Source organism: Cyprinodon variegatus, unplaced genomic scaffold (genome assembly GCF_000732505.1).
Source record: "Cyprinodon variegatus isolate N-32 unplaced genomic scaffold, C_variegatus-1.0 Scaffold264, whole genome shotgun sequence".
NCBI lineage: Eukaryota > Metazoa > Chordata > Actinopteri > Cyprinodontiformes > Cyprinodontidae > Cyprinodon > Cyprinodon variegatus.
In genome coordinates this window covers 285,768-304,333 of record NW_015150717.1, presented here as the reverse complement: position 1 = coordinate 304,333, position 18,566 = coordinate 285,768, and the positions used below count along the sequence as shown (strand labels likewise).

At 36.1% G+C, this 18,566-nt stretch overlaps 2 protein-coding genes across 2 annotated transcripts; both read right to left on the bottom strand.

The window, feature by feature from the left end:
* Positions 1-744: 744 nt before the first annotated feature.
* LOC107089772 (chromosome unknown open reading frame, human C9orf114) lies at positions 745-5,859 on the bottom strand. The gene is made up of 12 exons (XM_015382736.1): positions 5,756-5,859; positions 5,629-5,668; positions 4,823-4,936; positions 4,586-4,745; positions 4,396-4,485; positions 4,266-4,315; positions 1,949-2,079; positions 1,794-1,866; positions 1,603-1,701; positions 1,414-1,516; positions 1,108-1,255; positions 745-1,038 (listed from the first exon to the last, which is right to left on the bottom strand). The coding sequence occupies exons 1-12, from the start codon at positions 5,801-5,803 to the stop codon at positions 964-966; spliced, it is 1,131 nt and encodes a 376-aa protein (XP_015238222.1). The 5' UTR covers positions 5,804-5,859; the 3' UTR covers positions 745-963.
* Positions 5,860-8,166: 2,307 nt separating this feature from the next.
* Positions 8,167-17,245, bottom strand: ccbl1 (cysteine conjugate-beta lyase, cytoplasmic). The gene is made up of 13 exons (XM_015382733.1): positions 17,023-17,245; positions 16,885-16,943; positions 13,836-13,983; positions 13,545-13,694; positions 12,876-12,962; positions 12,661-12,783; positions 12,419-12,539; positions 12,266-12,342; positions 12,096-12,185; positions 9,185-9,371; positions 9,015-9,091; positions 8,841-8,927; positions 8,167-8,753 (listed from the first exon to the last, which is right to left on the bottom strand). Exons 1-13 carry the CDS (start codon positions 17,092-17,094, stop codon positions 8,694-8,696), a joined length of 1,338 nt encoding a protein of 445 aa, XP_015238219.1. The 5' UTR covers positions 17,095-17,245; the 3' UTR covers positions 8,167-8,693.
* Positions 17,246-18,566: the final 1,321 nt, after the last annotated feature.

The following is an 18,566-nucleotide window of genomic DNA, read 5'->3' as shown; positions in this document are numbered from 1 at the left end:
AGACATTTCATGTATGTGGCTGTTAAAGAGCAGCATTTCCAACCACTGTAAATGATGTTTGTACAAAGGAGATTATATCCATAATAAAAGGATGTGGTGCATAATATTCTAGCTTCTCCTGCCTGCACCTAAGTTTAAGTGTTCTCTTCTTTCTTGACAAATGGTTTCCATTACAGATCACCTCCAAACCGTAAGTTTCATTCCAAACTGAAAACAAATCAATTCAATAATTGACAGTAATTTGCTGTCGGATGCCTTGCAAAAGTGTTCAAACTCTTGAGTTTATCAACCCTTAGTGTGGAGTTTTATGTGATTAATACGAAGTAGCTGTTGATTGTGAAACAGAAGGAAAATAAAATCTATCAATTCCTTTGTAATTTATTCATCCTGAGAATAACCTGAAAGGTGATTCTCTGCTTGTCTTTTATACCTTCAGTTTCCTCTCTGATTTGCTGCATATTTACTCCACCTTCATCTTTCCATCAATTTAGATTGAACTACATAAGACCTCAATGCAAATTAAAGATACTTTTCAAGTTATTTGCAAGAACTTAAAATCATTCCTTCTACACCATTATGCCCTATTCTCTTTTTTGTTTATAGCACAAAATATATAAAGATCAGCCGTTTCATAATTAAATAAAATGTACAAGGAGTATGAGAGCTTTAGCCAGGCAGAATGAAAAGCTAATGGCTCACCTTTGAAGCTGATATTTAATACTTTTATTAAATATCTTATTTTAATACAGTTCATCAGAACAATGTTTTTCCAGAGACAGATGACATGATAAATCTAACAGGTTCATTTGTATTCAAATATGTACAATGACTTCAGACACTAAAATGAGAATGTATAAAAGGGACAAAAATATTTTACTGACAACTTATTGAGTTAATGGATATTTACAGGTCATTCTCAAACATTTATAGGTCTAATTATTAAACTGCTTACTGACTTTTTCTTTAACTACTGGAAATATCAGAAAAAGCAGCCGTGATCTTCGGCCTCAGCGCCGCCATGGAGATCAGTATGGCCTCCTGTTAACAAAAGGAATGAGGGATTTATCACAGTGGGCAAAACTTTCAAATCATAAATCATCATCTTACCTCAGTTCTGATGGTCCTGCTGCCTTGACTGGGACACGTATTAAGGTAGAGATCAAATAAGATGCAGGGGTCGCTCACATCTAGGTTCTGGTCTGCATCCAGGCTGGCTTCCAAACCCTGGAGACCTCCAAAAACCACCAAAAGGTGCCTAAAGAGTGGACACATTAAACTGGTAGCAAAAACCTTGGCTATAAGCTTCTCTTCAGATGCTTGATGCCTCAGGTTGCATGCAAGCATGGAGACTTTAAGGCACTTTGCTGCCTGACACCAGGACCTAATCGTTTAATGAGCTTTCATTCAACCTACTTGAATGGTGAGAGCGTGACTTGGTCCACGCTGCTGCCTCTCTCTGAGGTGCCAACAGTCAGGTCATACCCTTCCTTAAATGGACTCTCTGTGAAAACCGTACCTGCATCAGCAGAAACAACCAGCTGTGAGTTTTTTTTCCAATATTTTGGAGTTGCATGGCAACGAGGCAGAAAACTGTACACGTACTCAGACATGATGCCAGGCGGACTGTGTACCCCCAGTACAGACCACCCTCTGTTCTGGGCACATGAGGAGCCACGACGACGCCTTTATATAGTCTGCTGTCTGGACACACACACATAGAAACACGTTCTACAGGATGCGTTTTCCTGCAGTGGATGAATCATGCACAGCAGACACCAAGAGGAGAAAACTACCTTGATTCTGTGTCTTATTGAGCTTCACTGTAACTCGTAGATCCGGCTGCAGTTGTTTATCTATCCGGACGTCCTGGTGATTGGATTTAAACACTGTCAATTTTGTTTGATCTAACAAGTTCAGAACAGACTAAAAATAGTGGCGCTATAGTCACCTTCCTCATTCCACAATTCACCACTGAGCCCTTTCCTTGTTTGGGAGGCTTGTTGAGGACCCTTCCTTCCCGGTAATCAGACTCTTCATCCATCCTCATGTGATGAGGACTGTCTAGAGGATTGAGCAAACCTGGCAGAAAATAAAATAAACTAACTTGAAACTGCTTTCCTTTCACTTTCATGACATAAAAACCTTTATATGTGACTGAAAAAGTTGCTTCTAGAGCAGATTTCATCACTAGTATATCAGAGGTTTAACAAACAAAAAAAGAACAGCTAATCTGATAAAGACACCATCTCTCCTCCTTAATATGATTATTTTACATTAAGACTGGGTAATATGACCTCAAATCAATATCATGATAAATTGGGCAGTTTTACCTCAATGATAAATGCACGATAAACACTCTGGCTTTCTATCAGAAATAAAGGCATGTACAGGAAATGCGACTGATCTCTTTACAGTTTATTAATCGAGTCTTGTATCCATTCAGGTTTAAAGATTCAACAATGTCTCATTAAACAGTAAAAATGTTACCTCTTGCAAAATATTTTTTTTGCAAAGGTAATGGAGCCTTTTGTACATCTTTGAACTCAACAGCTTGGTTGTACTGTAGGTGGTGGAGGTTGGATGCGTTACTTTAGGTCAGTGGTCTCCAACCCTGGTCCTCAAGATCTACTATCCTACAGATTTTAGATGCATCCTTGCTTCAACACAGCTGAATCAAATGATTGATTACCTTTTCAAGCCATTCATTTGATTCAGCTGTGTTGAAGCAGGGATGCATCTAAAATCTGTAGGACAGTAGATCTTGAGGACCAGGGTTGGAGACCACTGCTTTAGGTAGTCTCGACAGTTTTCAGACAAACTTTGCATTTCGTGTTTTTTTTAATTCAGTTCAATTCAGTTTATTTATATAGCGCCAATTCACAACACGTCACCTCAAGGCACTTTATAATTCACCCGGATAATACAATCAAATTGTTTCAAAAGTTTTATATATGAGGAAAACCAGTTGATTGCATCGACTCATTGACTCAAAGGCAATCCCTCTCACTAAGCATGCTTGTAGCGACAGTGGAGAGGAAAAACTCCCTTTTAACAGGAATCACGACATACAGAAAGAAGCAGAGATAAAATAGGTAGATGTAAAACAGCTTCAGAGGCGGCCCTGTCCAGGAAACACACAGCCAGGAAGACGAGCTCTGATCCAGCTCCCACGTCAGAGGATGCTCAACGTCTATGCCGTAATTTTGGTGCCACCAAACTGAGAGTGCAGTGAGAACAATGTGCATCATTTAAACTTGCACACCTTCAAACAAAACTGGTCTGCTGCTCTTGACTTCTTCTCTGCACGCTCAGCTTTATCTCTGCTGTCGTTTGGGTCCACATGATTAACTGATGCAATTTATTTTACAGCTGCTAGACGCTTCTTCCCCGGGCTCATCTACTATTCTCTTTGTTTACGCTTCTGACTGGATTGGTGAGGTTACATGATTGCACACATGGTGCAGTGTCTTAAAGGGGAAGGAGATACCTGCCACCAGCGCACACAGAAAAAGCAGCAGATTTAAGTTTATTTCTATTAGAATTGTCGCCGGTCATCGTGGTGAATAAAAATCCAGTTCATCGCCCAGGCCTATTTTAAATTCTAGACATTAGAAAGAAATGTAAATTCTATACAAGTGTGGAACAATATTGGATTTCTAGACTTTACTAATGTGTAACTACTCTTATCACTCCATTTCTACATCAATTTTTCATTATATTATCTCTTCTTTAATCCATTCAGACATATCCAAAGGCTGGGCAACATGGATTTAAAAACCTTATCTCCAACCTATTTCCTAGCAAAATCAACAGATTCTTTTTCTCCCTTAAATCTGATAAAAAGATAAATTACATAAATTAATAAACAAAAAAGACATTTTATCTTAATAATCCCATTCAGGAGGTGTCCTTAATTGAACAGGCAATGCAATCCCATCTGTGATAATGTTTGTTGAACAATGTTTCACAACAAACAACAAAAATATAACGAACTAAGAACTTAGCCAACCTGAAATTTCAACATGAAAAATATGCAGGAGCTACAGAAGGTTTAAAACTATAAAGAACCTGATGGCTTAAAAGAACAACAAAGAACTTCATTGGAGCACTGGTATTTATCTGGTTACTGGTTTTATAACTATCCTAAGGTTCTGAAGACTTTTTTTGTATATCATATTTCTGTAAAAAAAAATCAAAGTGCTCTTAAAGAACAGCAGGAAACATTGTGTATAAATCAGTAAAAATTACCACGGCTTTAAAATTACCTGCATATTGTAAATCTTTGTGCATCGGGAAAAACCACTTGCGCAGATACCTGGTGGAGAGCAGAAGCTCAGAGTGACAAGCTGAAGTGCTGGACAGCGACTGTAAAGATGATGATCTGATGATGCTTACTGCGGACACTCCATGTACTGAAGTATTCTGGCGAGCTGGATACACGCATGACCCCTCTTTCCCACACCTTTAAATTCTCCTTCAACGCTCCTGAAATAAAAAAAAAAACATCAAGACAAAAACAAAACAAAATCAGCCAAAACTCAGTTTAAATATTTAGCATCAAGCTTTTTTTTCCCTCACCACTTACTTGACATCTTCCCCTTGCTCGTCGAATACGACTATTTCATCCACATTGAAGACGACGCAGGCTCGGGCGATCTGTCCCGCTAGGTATGTTCTGAGCTCAGGAGACTGAGCGTTGTCCAGGACGGAGCCCGGCAGGGCAACACTGACCGTGTAAGCTCGACCTGAACACAGGCGACCATCTTAGCTAACCTGAGCTAACAACAGCTCCAGCAGACCATCAGTAAATGATGACAGTTACCTTTCTTACTCTGGCTTTCCTCCTGTTGGGCTCTCTCTGCATCCTCTCGCTGTTTCTGCTTCTCCAACTGTTTGATGAGTTTAGCCTTTTTCCACTGCTTACGTTTCTCTTTTACTGTAAAGAAAATATACATTTATGACCACTGATATGAATGCTGACATTTTAAATTAAGCTTCACTGATTGCAGTTTGTGCATCAGATTCACTTTTCTCATCTCCTTTCACACATATTTAGGTAGGAATATCAGAAATTTATTTTATACTTGCTGGAACAAATGGTAACTCCTCAAGCAGATGTGTTTCTAACTTAATTATAATCATTTTAATAATAAATATTGTATATGAATGTTCTTAAAGTAAAATGGAAGACTTAAACAGCCATTTATGCCTAAACTGTATGCTCTTTCTAATCACAATGTACTCTTGTGTTCTCAACAATAGGAAAGCATTCAATAAATATATGTTTGAGCTCATTTTTGGAAAATATAAACCTTATTGAAAGCGTTCGAGTTGAGTAGCTGTAGGTCCATCAGCCAACACCCTTAGAGCGTCCCCACCAACTTTTATCACCCTTGCATCAAATAGCTCTCAGCTCACACGCTGTTGGTATCTATCTGTAGGGCTTAGTTGGGTTTAAATGTGTTGGGTTTATACAATGATATTTTACCTCACTATGTTTCACCAATGTTGTTGTAATCCAGATTACCCAAATCCTCAGTCATTAATAGGTGTACCCATATATTCCAAGACTAGTAAAACCTGTGGCCAGAGGACACGCAGCTGTTAGCTTAGTTAGCTTCTACTCACTTTCTGCTTTCCTTTTCTTCCAAGGAATCTGATCCCCGCTCTGAAATAACGAATAGATGCATTAAGAAATAAAAAAAATAATACAGAAACACACACATAGATGCGTTTTATTATACTAGAGTAGCACCTGAGAAGACGCAGGTTTAGGTTTTGTCGCTGCACTGTCGGACGACATTTTTCCAGAAACCAACACGTGGGTTTATTTACTTCCGCGTTCTTCTTTTTTTTATGGCAGTTGGCAAGCAACTTATTGATGCGCATTACCGCCATCTACTGGAATGGAGTGTGGAACGGGATGCCCTCAGGGCCACAAAACAAAAATAAATAAATGAAATGAAAAATTATAATAATAAAGTTAATAAATCTTATATTATATTTATATTCTTAAGGTAATTCAAAAAAAAAAAAAACATTTAGAAGTAGAAAGTTTGGCCATAAGGATATTTAATTGCAATTTATTTTCTTGTAATCAACTAGCAAGAACAGAATATTTAGAACAGACTAAGAAAACATGTTTTATTGTCTCTTCTTGAAAGCAAAAATCACAACTTCCTGTTGGATGTTTTCCCATTTTAAATAATATACTATTTAACCTTGTATGATCAAAACGTAATCTGGATATAATGGTTTCCTCTTTTCTATTTCTTCCTGTTCTCCTCATTCTAGCAACTTTTCTTTGAATACTGTAAAGCCCCCTTCCAGTTCTATCAATATTAAAATACTTTCAATTGAAAAAAACAAAATCTTTGATTTTTTAAGATGAAGTCAGTAAACGGTGTAAGCATATAACATTAAAATGTAGATGAAAATGTTAATGAGGGTGCTTATTAGGATTTATTGACATATTCTAAGTACGGTGAACTAATAGTCAATTTGAATTTCATTTTATTTAGATAACTTAAATGATAACCGAGAGGAACAGGGTGACAGAGCAATAAAATAAAACAAGTATGAGATGAAAATGGTGTCACCTGTCTGAAACCTTTCATTCTGTTCCATAATTCTTCATTATTTGATAAGGAAGAGCAAAAGATCAAATATTATTTTGGTAGCTGCATTATGTTGATAGGTGCGCTTATAAACAGTTTATATTTTTGTTTCATTTTTGAAAAGCATATATCTGTATAGTTGAATGTGAATTCACACTACATGTGTAGGTTATATCATTAAAACCCTATAAAAACCCTTTGTATAGTAATATCCACCTGTATATTATATTCAGTACATATCCAGCTGTAAATTTAGTTCATAACACTAGTGATCTATATATTATATTCATTATTTATAATGGTGTTCATCTCTATACTCATTCAGTAGAAACCAATGTCCTATATTTATGGAACCATTATTTATCCTGCACTTGCTGCTATTGCAATTCTGGTTAGACCTAAACTGCATTTCGTTGCCTTGTACCTGTACCTGTGTAATGACAATAAAGTTGAATCTAATCTAAGCTAATCTAATCTAATCTAATCTAATCGATCATTGGATAGTGTGTTTTGTGTTTGTACATACTTGTACATAAAGTATATGCAAATTATCAGATTTATGTTGTAACTATGAACAAAAAGCAAAATATGAATTTTATGTTGCCTCTTATTTTGCCAATTTATGTGATTTTGCTAGAGTAGAAACATCTGTGGAGTTATTAAATTGGTTCAATAACCTAGTTCTATTGTAAATCTATGTCAGATCTAAAGACTTATGCACAGACACAGCATAAAAGTATATTGAATCATAGATGCACAATTTATAAAAAGGAAAATACTATAGCATCAACAGACATGTACTTATAATTCAGCCTTGATGTAAAATCTTGAAATTATATGTAATATGTAATTATCATAGCAATGTAATTGATACAGGTATATTACATGTAAATCATCAATTTAGCACTTTTGGCACATCTGTATTATTATGCTCTATTAACACATTGATTTTGTTGTGATGGATTTTTATAATGTTATATTACATGATTTAGAGACTTCATAATGACTATGTAATGTGATGTGCCTATTTTTTTATCATTATTATCAATTTACAGTAATCTTCTTATGCTATGAATCAATAAATGTGTGTCAAAGTGATGAATTTATCTTTATTTCAAAAGTCTTAAGCCTCCCTGAAAATGAGAATATCATCGTTGTTCAATGGTGTAGCGCACATATTGTTTACATTGCGACTGGTCTAATAAGGGAATACCAATATGGCAGCCGGTGACCTCACTCCACCCTGTACTACCAACAGGCTATCAGCAATAAATAGAGATGAGTGGCGCAGATGTACTGATGTTGCTGCACCCATCAGTACTACGTCAAAAGAAAGTCGTTAAAGAGATAGTCCTCAATGGTTGGTTTCATGCATGTTTCTCTTCTTTCTCCGACTTATTTATAACCATTCAATGTGGCCATAAATGTAATTTAGTTTGTTTTTATCATCTTGGATCGATTAAATCTTACCATGTTTAGAAGTAAAAACTGAATTTTTAAGATATTAGAGACAACTTTATTTTGATTTGGTACACAAAAAAACAAACAAAACAGAACTCCTAAACAAGATGTGCAATGTCTACAAAATTCAAAAAAAGAAAAAAAAAATCATCTAGTTCAATACTGTGAAAGCACTGTCAGTAGTGTAACGTTCTGAAACTTTAAATTAGTATTTAACATCATTTCAAAAACCGAAAAGGAAAAAAAAACAACAACAAAAAAGGCAGAACATAGGGAGAATCTCCGTAAGGAACTAGTCTTTGAGGTACTTCATTAAATCAAAAAACATCAAGTCTCCTTGGCTCCATCTCTTCACATAACATTTCATCATTTCGTGTCTGATGAGAAAGTTAATTCACAAAAACAATGAGGACATTTTCAGGAACCGACAACAGGTTACAGGACCACATGTTTGCAAAAAGCCTTTTAAAACTTTCTGCGTATTTTTAGGCCAGAGGAGTGGATAGTCTAACGTTTGTCTAAGGAGAAACAAAAAAATTGATGATTCCTTTGTCTTTTTACCTATAATGCTTTCTAATTTTATTTATAATAATTTTATGATAGGGGTCTTCTTTATTATTCTTTTTGACTCCACTTTCTTAAGATCTCCTCTGCTGCTTCCAGTGTGGAGTTTTCCTGTTGGCAAAAAGAAAAAAAAATGTAGGCAGATTGGCATATGAGGAAAAAAAGATCATCAGCTACGATCAAAGCGGCTTTCTTTACCTTAACAAAACAGAAACGGATGTATTTGTCAAACTCCTTGCTGTGTTCTGGACTGAAGAAAGCAGAAACTGGGATTGTCGCTAAGCCCTTGATAAAAACAAATTAAAGAAAGTTGCCGAAAATGCTGAAAAACCCCCAGAAGATTTGCATTTCTAAATATCTGCTAGAATTTACCTTTTCTTTAATCAACCATTTGACAAATCTAAAATCATAGCTTTCATTCTTGGTGCTCTCATCATTTAGATCCACCTCTATTAAGAAAAATGAAAAAGCTCAGGTAAACATTTATGACAAACCCATGCAGTATGCAGAGCATATTGCTTAGATGCTGATTCATCACTCACTTATAGAGGAGATGTCTGTGATCATAAAGTATCCTCCCTCTGGCATGATGGGTTGCAGGCCCACGCTCTGCAGACACGAGGCCAGCTTCTGCCTCTTCTGGTGCAGCATGGCAGGCAGCTGCTGGAAGTAGCTCTCCGGAGACCCAAACAGCTCGTACTCTCTGTCGAATCCCTGAGACACGGCTTCCTATTGCATCAACAGGATCAGGGAGACATCCTTTAACCCTCTCAGGCTCAAATTAAATTGTAGTTGCAGGAAAATATACAATTCAGACTTTTTTTTTTCAGAGAGACCTTCACATGCAATGAATTCTGGGATGTTGCAGATTTGCAACAGTGGCCCGGAGTGGTAAACTAACACTGAAGACTGAATCTGATATGAACGTTAACTTTATTTGAATGTCACAAACAAAAAATGAACAAAACAAAATTAAAAAAAAAAAAACTTTTCTCTCACAAAATTAGAGATAATTTTTTCTCAAACTTTTTCTCCTCCAACATCTCAAAACCTCTTGAAAAGGCGGTTTCTGTTAAACTGTTGCTCAAAATATAGGCAAACTAGTAGCTAAAGTATATAGCATCCATTGGTACTTGTTTGGGCGCACGTTGCGAATCCACAACATTGAAATCGAGATGCCTCTGGTGAAAAACCCAGAGGAGATAAAATCTACTAATTGGCATGTGTCATATCTATACACATTCATGATTCATCTTATGTAGTATTGATTTCAAATAATGGAAATTGGTGGTGATACTAACATGAAATTGGTGCTTAGAAAATCTGTTTCAGTGACACCAAGGACTCAGCAATGTTGAAGTGAGTCAGCAGTGCCATCTCGTGAGCTGGAGAGAAACTGTTTGTTGCAAATGCACAACTAAGTCCTTCTGTAGTACTTCTGAGTAACAACAGCTCTTAAAATATGGAAGCGGAGTAATTAGTAAAGTAGCTTTTAGCTGTTGCAAATCTGCAACATCTGCCTGGTGAGGGTACTTTATTTCAGGCTGCAGTAGAGATAAACATTTTGGCATTGTAGGTTAAATCCATGTTTCTTTTTTAGAAAGTCATTATGAATGAGAAATACTCAAATCCTGATTATACAGATGAATTCAAAATGATTCATGGCCGGGTGAGATTTGGTGGTTTGAGGTTTTAATAAAGTTGATTCTCATGAGAAAAGAAACAGACCTTTTTTAACAGTTGATGAAACAATGCAACAGTTTATTAACCTCTGTACTGTTCTGTAGTTCCCATCTGGAGTCCGAAAACATCCGTGTTAGATTGATGGTTCCTCTATATTCAGCCTTAATCTTTAGCTCCATAGATTCTCTATTGGATGTTTTTGGCTAAGAAAGTCCAAAATGCTTCACTATTTCATTCTAGTTTAGGAATAACTAAATAAATGTTATTTAAATGTATTCTTCAAAATGAATTAAAAGAGTCTCTAATTATTCTATTATTGAGTTCAGAAAGCACAATTACAGGTGCTGGTCATAAAATTAGAATATCATGAAAAAGTAGATTGATTTCAGTAATTCCATTTAAAAAGTGAAACTTGTATATTATATTNTGGTACTTGTTTGGGCGCACGTTGCGAATCCACAACATTGAAATCGAGATGCCTCTGGTGAAAAACCCAGAGGAGATAAAATCTACTAATTGGCACGTGTTTTTGGCTAAGAAAGTCCAAAATGCTTCACTATTTCCTTCTAGTTTAGGAATAACTAAATAAATGTTATTTAAATGTATTCTTCAAAATGCATTAAACGAGTCGCTAATTATTATATTATTAAGTTTAGAAAGTACAGTTATATTAAAATATACCTGATCTATAATCAGGTTTCAGCTCCTTCAGTGAACATTTAGATTCCCAATTAGGAATCAATAAAAGATACATGAACAATAAGAACACTATTGTGTTTTTGCTATTTTAAGGCTTCTAAAGAATTTTCCTAATGGAAAACAATAATTAGAAAACAATAACTTTGATCAAACTTTAACATGATGGCATATTTATGTAAACAACTTAAGAGCATTACAGGATTTTAAATTTATTTACACTAAATTTGATAAGAACTGAAAGAAATTTTTTATTATCTCACAAAATAGGGGGTATTTTTGACACTTGGGTGAAAATCTAAAATTAAAGGTATAGTGGTGGATGTGCTTTTTATGTGTGATTCATTAAAATAAACGGGTCCCTTATCTGTCAGTCATTCTGGGGATATGTTTATGTACAGTAAGCCCATAATACATGCTCATCCCCATTTTCACTTAACGGTGGTGAGTCTGACGTAGTGGAAAAAATCGCAAATCTTCTTTTAGAAAGTAAGCTTGTATGAGCAATGCAAACAGCAACTTTTAAATAGAGCTTGCATAATGAGAAATAGGCTTGTGCACGTATTTAATAGGCGCTATCAGGGGGAAGGTACAGGATTATGCATTTGTTTTTTTTTTAAGTGGAGAGGGCGGCTCAAAAATTCCTCCACAATACCTTTAAGTAACACAGTTTAGGAGTATTCTTTTTTTTTTATCCTAAGGATTCTTACTTCACTACAATACTTGAACCCCAAACAGAAAACAGAAATCTTTTTTGAACTATTTCAAGCAGCATAACATACCCGAATATTCTTAGCAGTCTGTAGTTAAATTCTGCAGAGGGAACCTTTAAATCAAGTGTCCAGTTCCAATACTTGAAGCACCTCAAAGGGGTAAATTATTTATTCAACATTTAATCATTTTCTGCAGTTGCCTCATGAGATAATATTATTCAAATTGGGTGTGTTAGGTGTAAAACAACTTAAAACATGCGGGACATTTGGCCTCAATAACTGAAATTGTATAATATTCCTTTAAAGTAAGTAGAGACTGCTTTATGTCATCTTTAAGGGCAATATTTATTGATGAAATTACCTGTGCTGCTGTTGCACAGTGATAGACTGAGTTCTGATGGATGATTTTCATGTGTTTGATGAGATTTCCAGAACTCATAGCCCAGCCGACCTAAAACCAGAGACAGTCCTAAATACAAACTAATTAAAATCAGAAACATTGAGAAAATGTAAATGCATCAGGTTTGCTACCTTCCAGCCAGTAGCACTGAAGGTTTTCCCTCCGCTTCCCACTGTTACGGTTCGTTCCCACATCCCAGGGAGGCTGGCTGTGAGGAAAACACGCAGCAGGTGAAAGCCCATTCCATCGCCTTTCTATTCTGGAGAGCCGTGGGTGTTTCTCACCTATCTTTACATGTTTGGCTCCGTCGTAGGTTAACCACTCATAGACCTCGTCACTGAAGCACAGCAGATCATGTTTAATACACAGATCAGCAATCATCTGCAGTTCCTCCACTTTGTAAACCTGGAAAACACACAAACTGGACTTACTCGTTCCTTTTGCTTTCATTTCCCCATTAAAAAAATATTTATTTTTAAAAGAGTTCAATTTCTCTAGCAAACTGGCTCTTGTATAAATCTCTCACCTTTCCTAAAGGGTTGTTGGGGGTGTTGATGACAATGGCTTTGGTGGAAGGAGTGATTTTGCTGACGAGCTCCTCCTCAGACAGAACCCAGTCGCCACTAGACAGGACGGAGCTTCCCTCTCTCTGCATTTAACGACAAAAACAAAACCCCTTTCACGTGTTATAAATGAGAAAAGGGGAACTGAAATGTCAGATCATGAGATTTAACCGCTTACAGGTCTCAGAGGAACATAGACTGCGGTCCCTCCTGCCATTAGAACCATCGGCTGATAACAGTCAAAGAACGGCTCCACAATTATCACCTGAAGGTTAAACATAAAATAACTCTCCAAACCAAGGCACCCAGCATTAGCACTTACGTGTGGGCTTTGACTAAACATTTCTGAATATTTTTAGTCGTTAGAATCATGAAATCATTTTCTTTATAGGATGAGCTACTTTGTGTTGGTCTGTAACCAAAATCCTAATAGAATAAACAGATCTTTTTGATAGCAAATATTACTAAATCTGAAAAAAAAAAATCATGTGATATGAACATATTTTCAGGGAGCAGCACTTTAAAACTCTGTGTAATTTAAGTGTTGAGTAATTCACACAGGAGATCCATGAGTAACTAGAAAAGCACTCAGAGAGTGCAGACTAAACCGCTAATTTTGTCCAAAATTGGGAGTTACACATCAAGCTAAACCTAGCACATGACCTGGGTCATTACCAAACTTTAATGAGTTGTTCCTTGGCATGAGATTAAACTCTAATAAAAAAAATATCCATTAAAATCTGTCCATATCTTTTCAAGTTATCCCGTACACAGGCAGACAGACAGCGAGACACAAACAATCCTAAAAACATAACCTCCTTGGTGGACGTAATAAAAGGTGACATACTTCATCCCCATCATTAATGAGAGCTTGAAATGCACAGAAAAGAGCCTGATAAGCTCCAACTGTGACCAAGATGTCTTCAAAGGGATCGATCTCATGCCCCACAATCCTACTGAAGAATTTAGCCAGACTTTTTACCAGACGAGGATGACCCTGGGGAGGGATAGAAAGTGAAACAGAATTTGAACAAAACTCAGCTTTTCCTTCTCCTTTTAACTTGTGATTCTAAGAGCTGAACGTCTAAGCTTTAATTTTTATAAATCAACAGTCACCATAACTAAGAATCACGCTTACAAAAGCTCTGGTGTACTGGTGCATCTCAGGTCCTCCGCTCACAGCTTTACAGAAAGCATCCTTAACAAACTGCGGAGGGGAGAAGTCGGGGAATCCCTGCCCGAGGTTCACAGCTTTGTAGTCTGCAGCCAGCTGGGTGAATTCCACCCTGTTGATACAGATATCACAAAAATATCAGAAAATGAAGCTCCAAAATTCAAACAAATTATTGGCTATTAATAACTCCGGCATATTACTTTGTAAAGAGGAATATTAACTTTTCATTTAACCGCTAAGATGTCTTCACCATGCAGCGGCAAGAGCAGCTTTACCGCTCTGATAGTGGGAGATGCATTTCTATTTACCACCATGGTCACGTCTTTGTAGTTTAATTTTTTTATATCCTGCAGTGTAGCCTGTTTTTATCTTTATCTATCTTCCTCTTCTCATCACTAAAGAAATGATTCCCACACCATGATAATGCCACCAACATGTTTCAAACTATGGATAGGGTGATGAATTTCTATCACACTTTCTATCACATGCTTCCTGTTTCCTCCAGCTTGCTGCAAACTGGACTAAATTATATTTATTACAAGAATCTTTTAAGACCTCAAACTGTTTTTCCTTTGCTTCACTTTGGTGTTCCCATTTGATTTATTCTGCAACAGTTTTTTTTTTTTTTTTCAGTGACAAACACATTAATGGCGGAGGCTTTTGCATGTCAACGCTTAGAAAAGTTCTGGGTGTGTGAAAACTTTCTGCAAAAAAAGTTGGAGCAATTTATAAAGGTACAAGATGAAACAATGTGCTTTACATTTGATTTGCAAAGATCCCTTTCTACTATTTTTCTAAAAGTAGAAGCATAAACTACACCTAAAGGAAGCAAACTCACTTTTTTTCCCCAAGTATCTATGTTAATAAGTATATCAGGGCTGTCAACTCTCACCCATTGGGAGTGAGACTCACCCATCTCAGTGTCTTCACACACTCTTACTCCATATTCCAAATTTCTCACACTAAAAAATGAGAGACATTAAAACTCAACTCCGTTCCACTTATTTATGTTATATCGTATAGTACTTGAGTAAATATGATTAAAAAATACAGCAGCTAGCTTAAATTATAGATGTGGACACTGAGTGTAGGATCACATCCAATGGTTTGTTTTCTCTTAACCTGCTGCTTCTTTAGTCCCAGTTTTATTCCATGTTTTCTCACAAGTTAAATAATTATTGCTCAGTCTAGTTTAATAATCTCCTATTGGCATTTAGGAGTAATTAAACCAACACAAATATTTTAATTCTTATAGCTTTCAGGTTTGCCTCACAAACCCAAAGGAGCTCCAGAAAAAGAATAATGTCATTTTATTTTTCAAAAGATCAGCCACCCAAGAAAAGACCAACCACATCCAGAGAGAGTAGTGCAGAACAGCTCAGTTATCCTGTTTTCATAGAGGAGAAACCACAGGGATGTTCTTCTTTTATTATTACTTATCTTATTCTTTTGTCTTTATTTTGGTCCATTGAATATGTTTAAAAACTTAATTTGCATCACACCTTCCAAATGAAACATCCAGGGAAGTGCTGTCTCCTGTCATGGTGAGTTTTTTTTTAAATTGTAAGATTGACTGTAACTAATAACATAATGAATGAAGCTTTTTAATCCTATTCTGGAGGTCTTCAACAGGGGGTCTGTGACCCCGAGGGGGTCCACAGAGGCTCTGCATGGGGGTCGGGAAAGTTTTAGTTGATGAAACTTTTTTTTTTATATTCCCCCTGCAATTTGTTCCACTAATAGAAATGTCTTTAAATACACATGAAACATGAATTCAAGACACTGTAGTAACCAGATAAATGGAGGCAGAAGATGTCTTTCAGTCATCAATGCTCACATTCAGCGACACACAGGAGCTCTTTCAAGCTGGGCACCGTTTCATTCACAACACCTGTACCATTAACTAGGAATCAGAATCAGAAATATTTTAATAATCCCAGGGAGGAATTACTTTTGTTACATGACTCCATCTGTAATAGATGGGGTAACACTGTGACTCAATCTCCATCTCGCCATCAGTTTAGGGATGCTCTGCCTGGTAAACATTGAAGACCCCTGGTTTAGCCTATTAACGAATATTCATACACAGTCTAGTTTGCATAGGTTTCGATTGCACTGGTTCCTGTATCAGTGCCAGTAATCCACTAATAGCTTATTAGTTTCCTATTGTTTAATTTACTTGAACTGCAGAGAATAATTGATGAGCAAAGTTGTGAACTTTTTAGTTTAAAGAATATTTAAGATGCAAGTTTTTAGTAGGGCCCATTCTGCTTTACTTCGATTCTCTACAAATCACCAGAAAGTAGTAAAATGTATATTGTGAGAAAAATTTTCCACATAACTACAGACCACTTATTGTTACTCATAAAAATTCCACATTTTGCCACTTTGTTTCAGTTAAATCGTCTGAAAACCTCCAACCTATAGCTGCACCTATCCTCATCTCACCCTGACAGGATTTGGTGAAAAGTTGTCAGTCCTGCTATATATAGTTAGAACTATTATAACTCTGTTATAACTATTATATCCTTAATCAACACTAATCCAACTGAGGTTTAGTTTAAAAATAAACCAAAACAATCTACTATTGATGTAGTGGAAACTTCATAACCCTCAAGTAAAGACCATTCTAGTTACCATCTTCCAGGTTAAGCATTTATTGAACTCTGACCTTTGCACGCCCACAGCTCCACCAATCAGATGGCTCTTGTAACCCAATATGCTCATAAATCACACATATGAAAATTAACTAATTTCTTTTTTGTTTGTATTTAACAGAGATTCTAATATCCCCTTGAAGGTAATACATTATTGCTGAATTAAAAGATCCAAAATGTTGCATCAAGGTTTATAGTTAGAAACAGTCTGCCAAGACTTTCCACAACAAGTAATGACATAACCACACTCTAAAGTAGGACACAATGAATATGTGTTTTATTTCTGCTGGTTGGTTTTCACTTTTTATACATAAAATAGGTAAAATAAGTGGAATAAATGTATTGTTATTCCTCACCAGACGTTTTTATCCACACCGATCGTTCTGCTCGCATTAAGCCGTCTGGCCATGATTACCTGAAACACAATACATGTTATAAATGTTGTGTAAATAAGAAACATTTACTTTATCTTGATCACCACAACAGGGGCTCACCTGGTGCTGGTTTATAACTAAATTAGGACGGATCAAAGCGAAACTAGCGGCCAGATTCTTGATTATTCCCATGAATGGAAGCTCATTATCTCAGACATGTGAGTACAGACAGTAAGCTGTCACTTAATGAGCGACTCAAACTTTATGAGAAAGTCTGCGAGTTGAAAAAAATGCAGCAAAGTCAGCAACTTTTTTTTTCTCGACCTTCTTGTTTTCATTTACTTCCGGTGTGGGCGGGGCCAGAACATGCATGCGCCGTGCATCAATGGGCGCGCGCAGCAGAACCAGACCAGATAACACACCAGGTGTTTTTGGTATGTCTCGCTTCATTCTGGACAATATTTATGAAAATTTGAACTTTATTTTAAAGATTTTTTATGTGGAATCACAAAATATAAAAAAGAACTTTCTGACCAATTTCTTTTTATTTAATCTTTTGCTACTGTTGGCCACGTTTTATATCCATAAATTTAAAATTCTTATGACTAAACCCTCATTTATCTCTTTTTTAAAGGAAGCAACAACTTATTTTTCTGCATTTTCCTCTTCCAATAACAAAAAGGCTTTTAAAACTTTATCTATATACTCTAAATTTAAAGTATTTACGTAATCCCTTTACATGCATCTATTTACTATTGCTATTTTTACTTTTATTCAGTTACTTTTTATCCATTTATTTTTTTTTGCTCAAACCCCTGGCGATTATTCACTGGAATTTGTACTTCTTTCTGTATTATAAAGCATTTTCTAATAAAGTTTATTAAAAAACTTTCGGTTTATTAATGTCATACTTGACTTTCCGGTAGGAAGCTGGATTCCTTCTAAACGAGGCTGGTCACCATGGTAACGTGATATTAACGGCTAACCTGCTTCGGGACTTTTAGGAATGATCTGAATCAAAGAAGACGCTCTACCGAGCAACCAATCAGCTTCTCGAGAAACGATGACGCGCTCTTTGATTGAAGAACCTAAAAAGAACTTACACAAAACTTCACAATAAAGAAATTTTAACACAAAAAGCATTTAAAACAAAGAATGTTCTTGAAAAGTTTAATAGTTTTGAATATATACTTATTTTTTTCTTCTTCCTTTTTGACATACACATTAGCTTTTCTGTATATTTTTACCTCCTTTATAATGAATGATCTAATACATCACCTGTTTCTTGTATATTTAAATATGAGAAAATAAAAAAAAATAAAAAATTCTTAAAATAAAAATATGGGCAAATTGTGAAAGGTTATTAGGATCATGGTGACAATTATGGGCAATAGAGGTTATCAAGGACCTCACTGGCCTATACATATATACCAGATCCTAGAACCGCATGTTGGCCCTAAATGTATCACAGAAAATGATGTATGGTCATTGGGATATTGGCCGGCAGCTTCATGTACGCTGTTTGGTGGGGATTCAATTCAATTCAGTCTATTTGTATAGCGCCAATTCATAACAAAAGTCATCTCAAGGCACTAAAGAGTTCAACCAGATCATATACGTAGTCAAATTGATTCAAAGTTTTCTATCTGAGGAAAACCAGTTGA

What these genes read in the sequence shown, in the direction of transcription:
- ccbl1 (XM_015382733.1), bottom strand. Translation starts at nt 17,094, where the DNA reads ATGGGAATAATCAAGAATCTGGCCGCTAGTTTCGCTTTGATCCGTCCT. An exon ending in TCATTAATGATGGGGATGAA is followed by an intron (nt 12,963 to 13,544) that starts GTATGTCACCTT and finishes TTTAACCTTCAG; the next exon opens with GTGATAATTGTGGAGCCGTT. An exon ending in AGCCAAACATGTAAAGATAG is followed by an intron (nt 12,343 to 12,418) that starts GTGAGAAACACC and finishes TTTTCCTCACAG; the next exon opens with CCAGCCTCCCTGGGATGTGG.
- LOC107089772 (XM_015382736.1), bottom strand. Translation starts at nt 5,803, where the DNA reads ATGTCGTCCGACAGTGCAGCGACAAAACCTAAACCTGCGTCTTCTCAG. An exon ending in GAAGAAAAGGAAAGCAGAAA is followed by an intron (nt 4,937 to 5,628) that starts GTGAGTAGAAGC and finishes TTTTCTTTACAG; the next exon opens with TAAAAGAGAAACGTAAGCAG. An exon ending in GCAGGACCATCAGAACTGAG is followed by an intron (nt 1,039 to 1,107) that starts GTAAGATGATGA and finishes TTTTGTTAACAG; the next exon opens with GAGGCCATACTGATCTCCAT.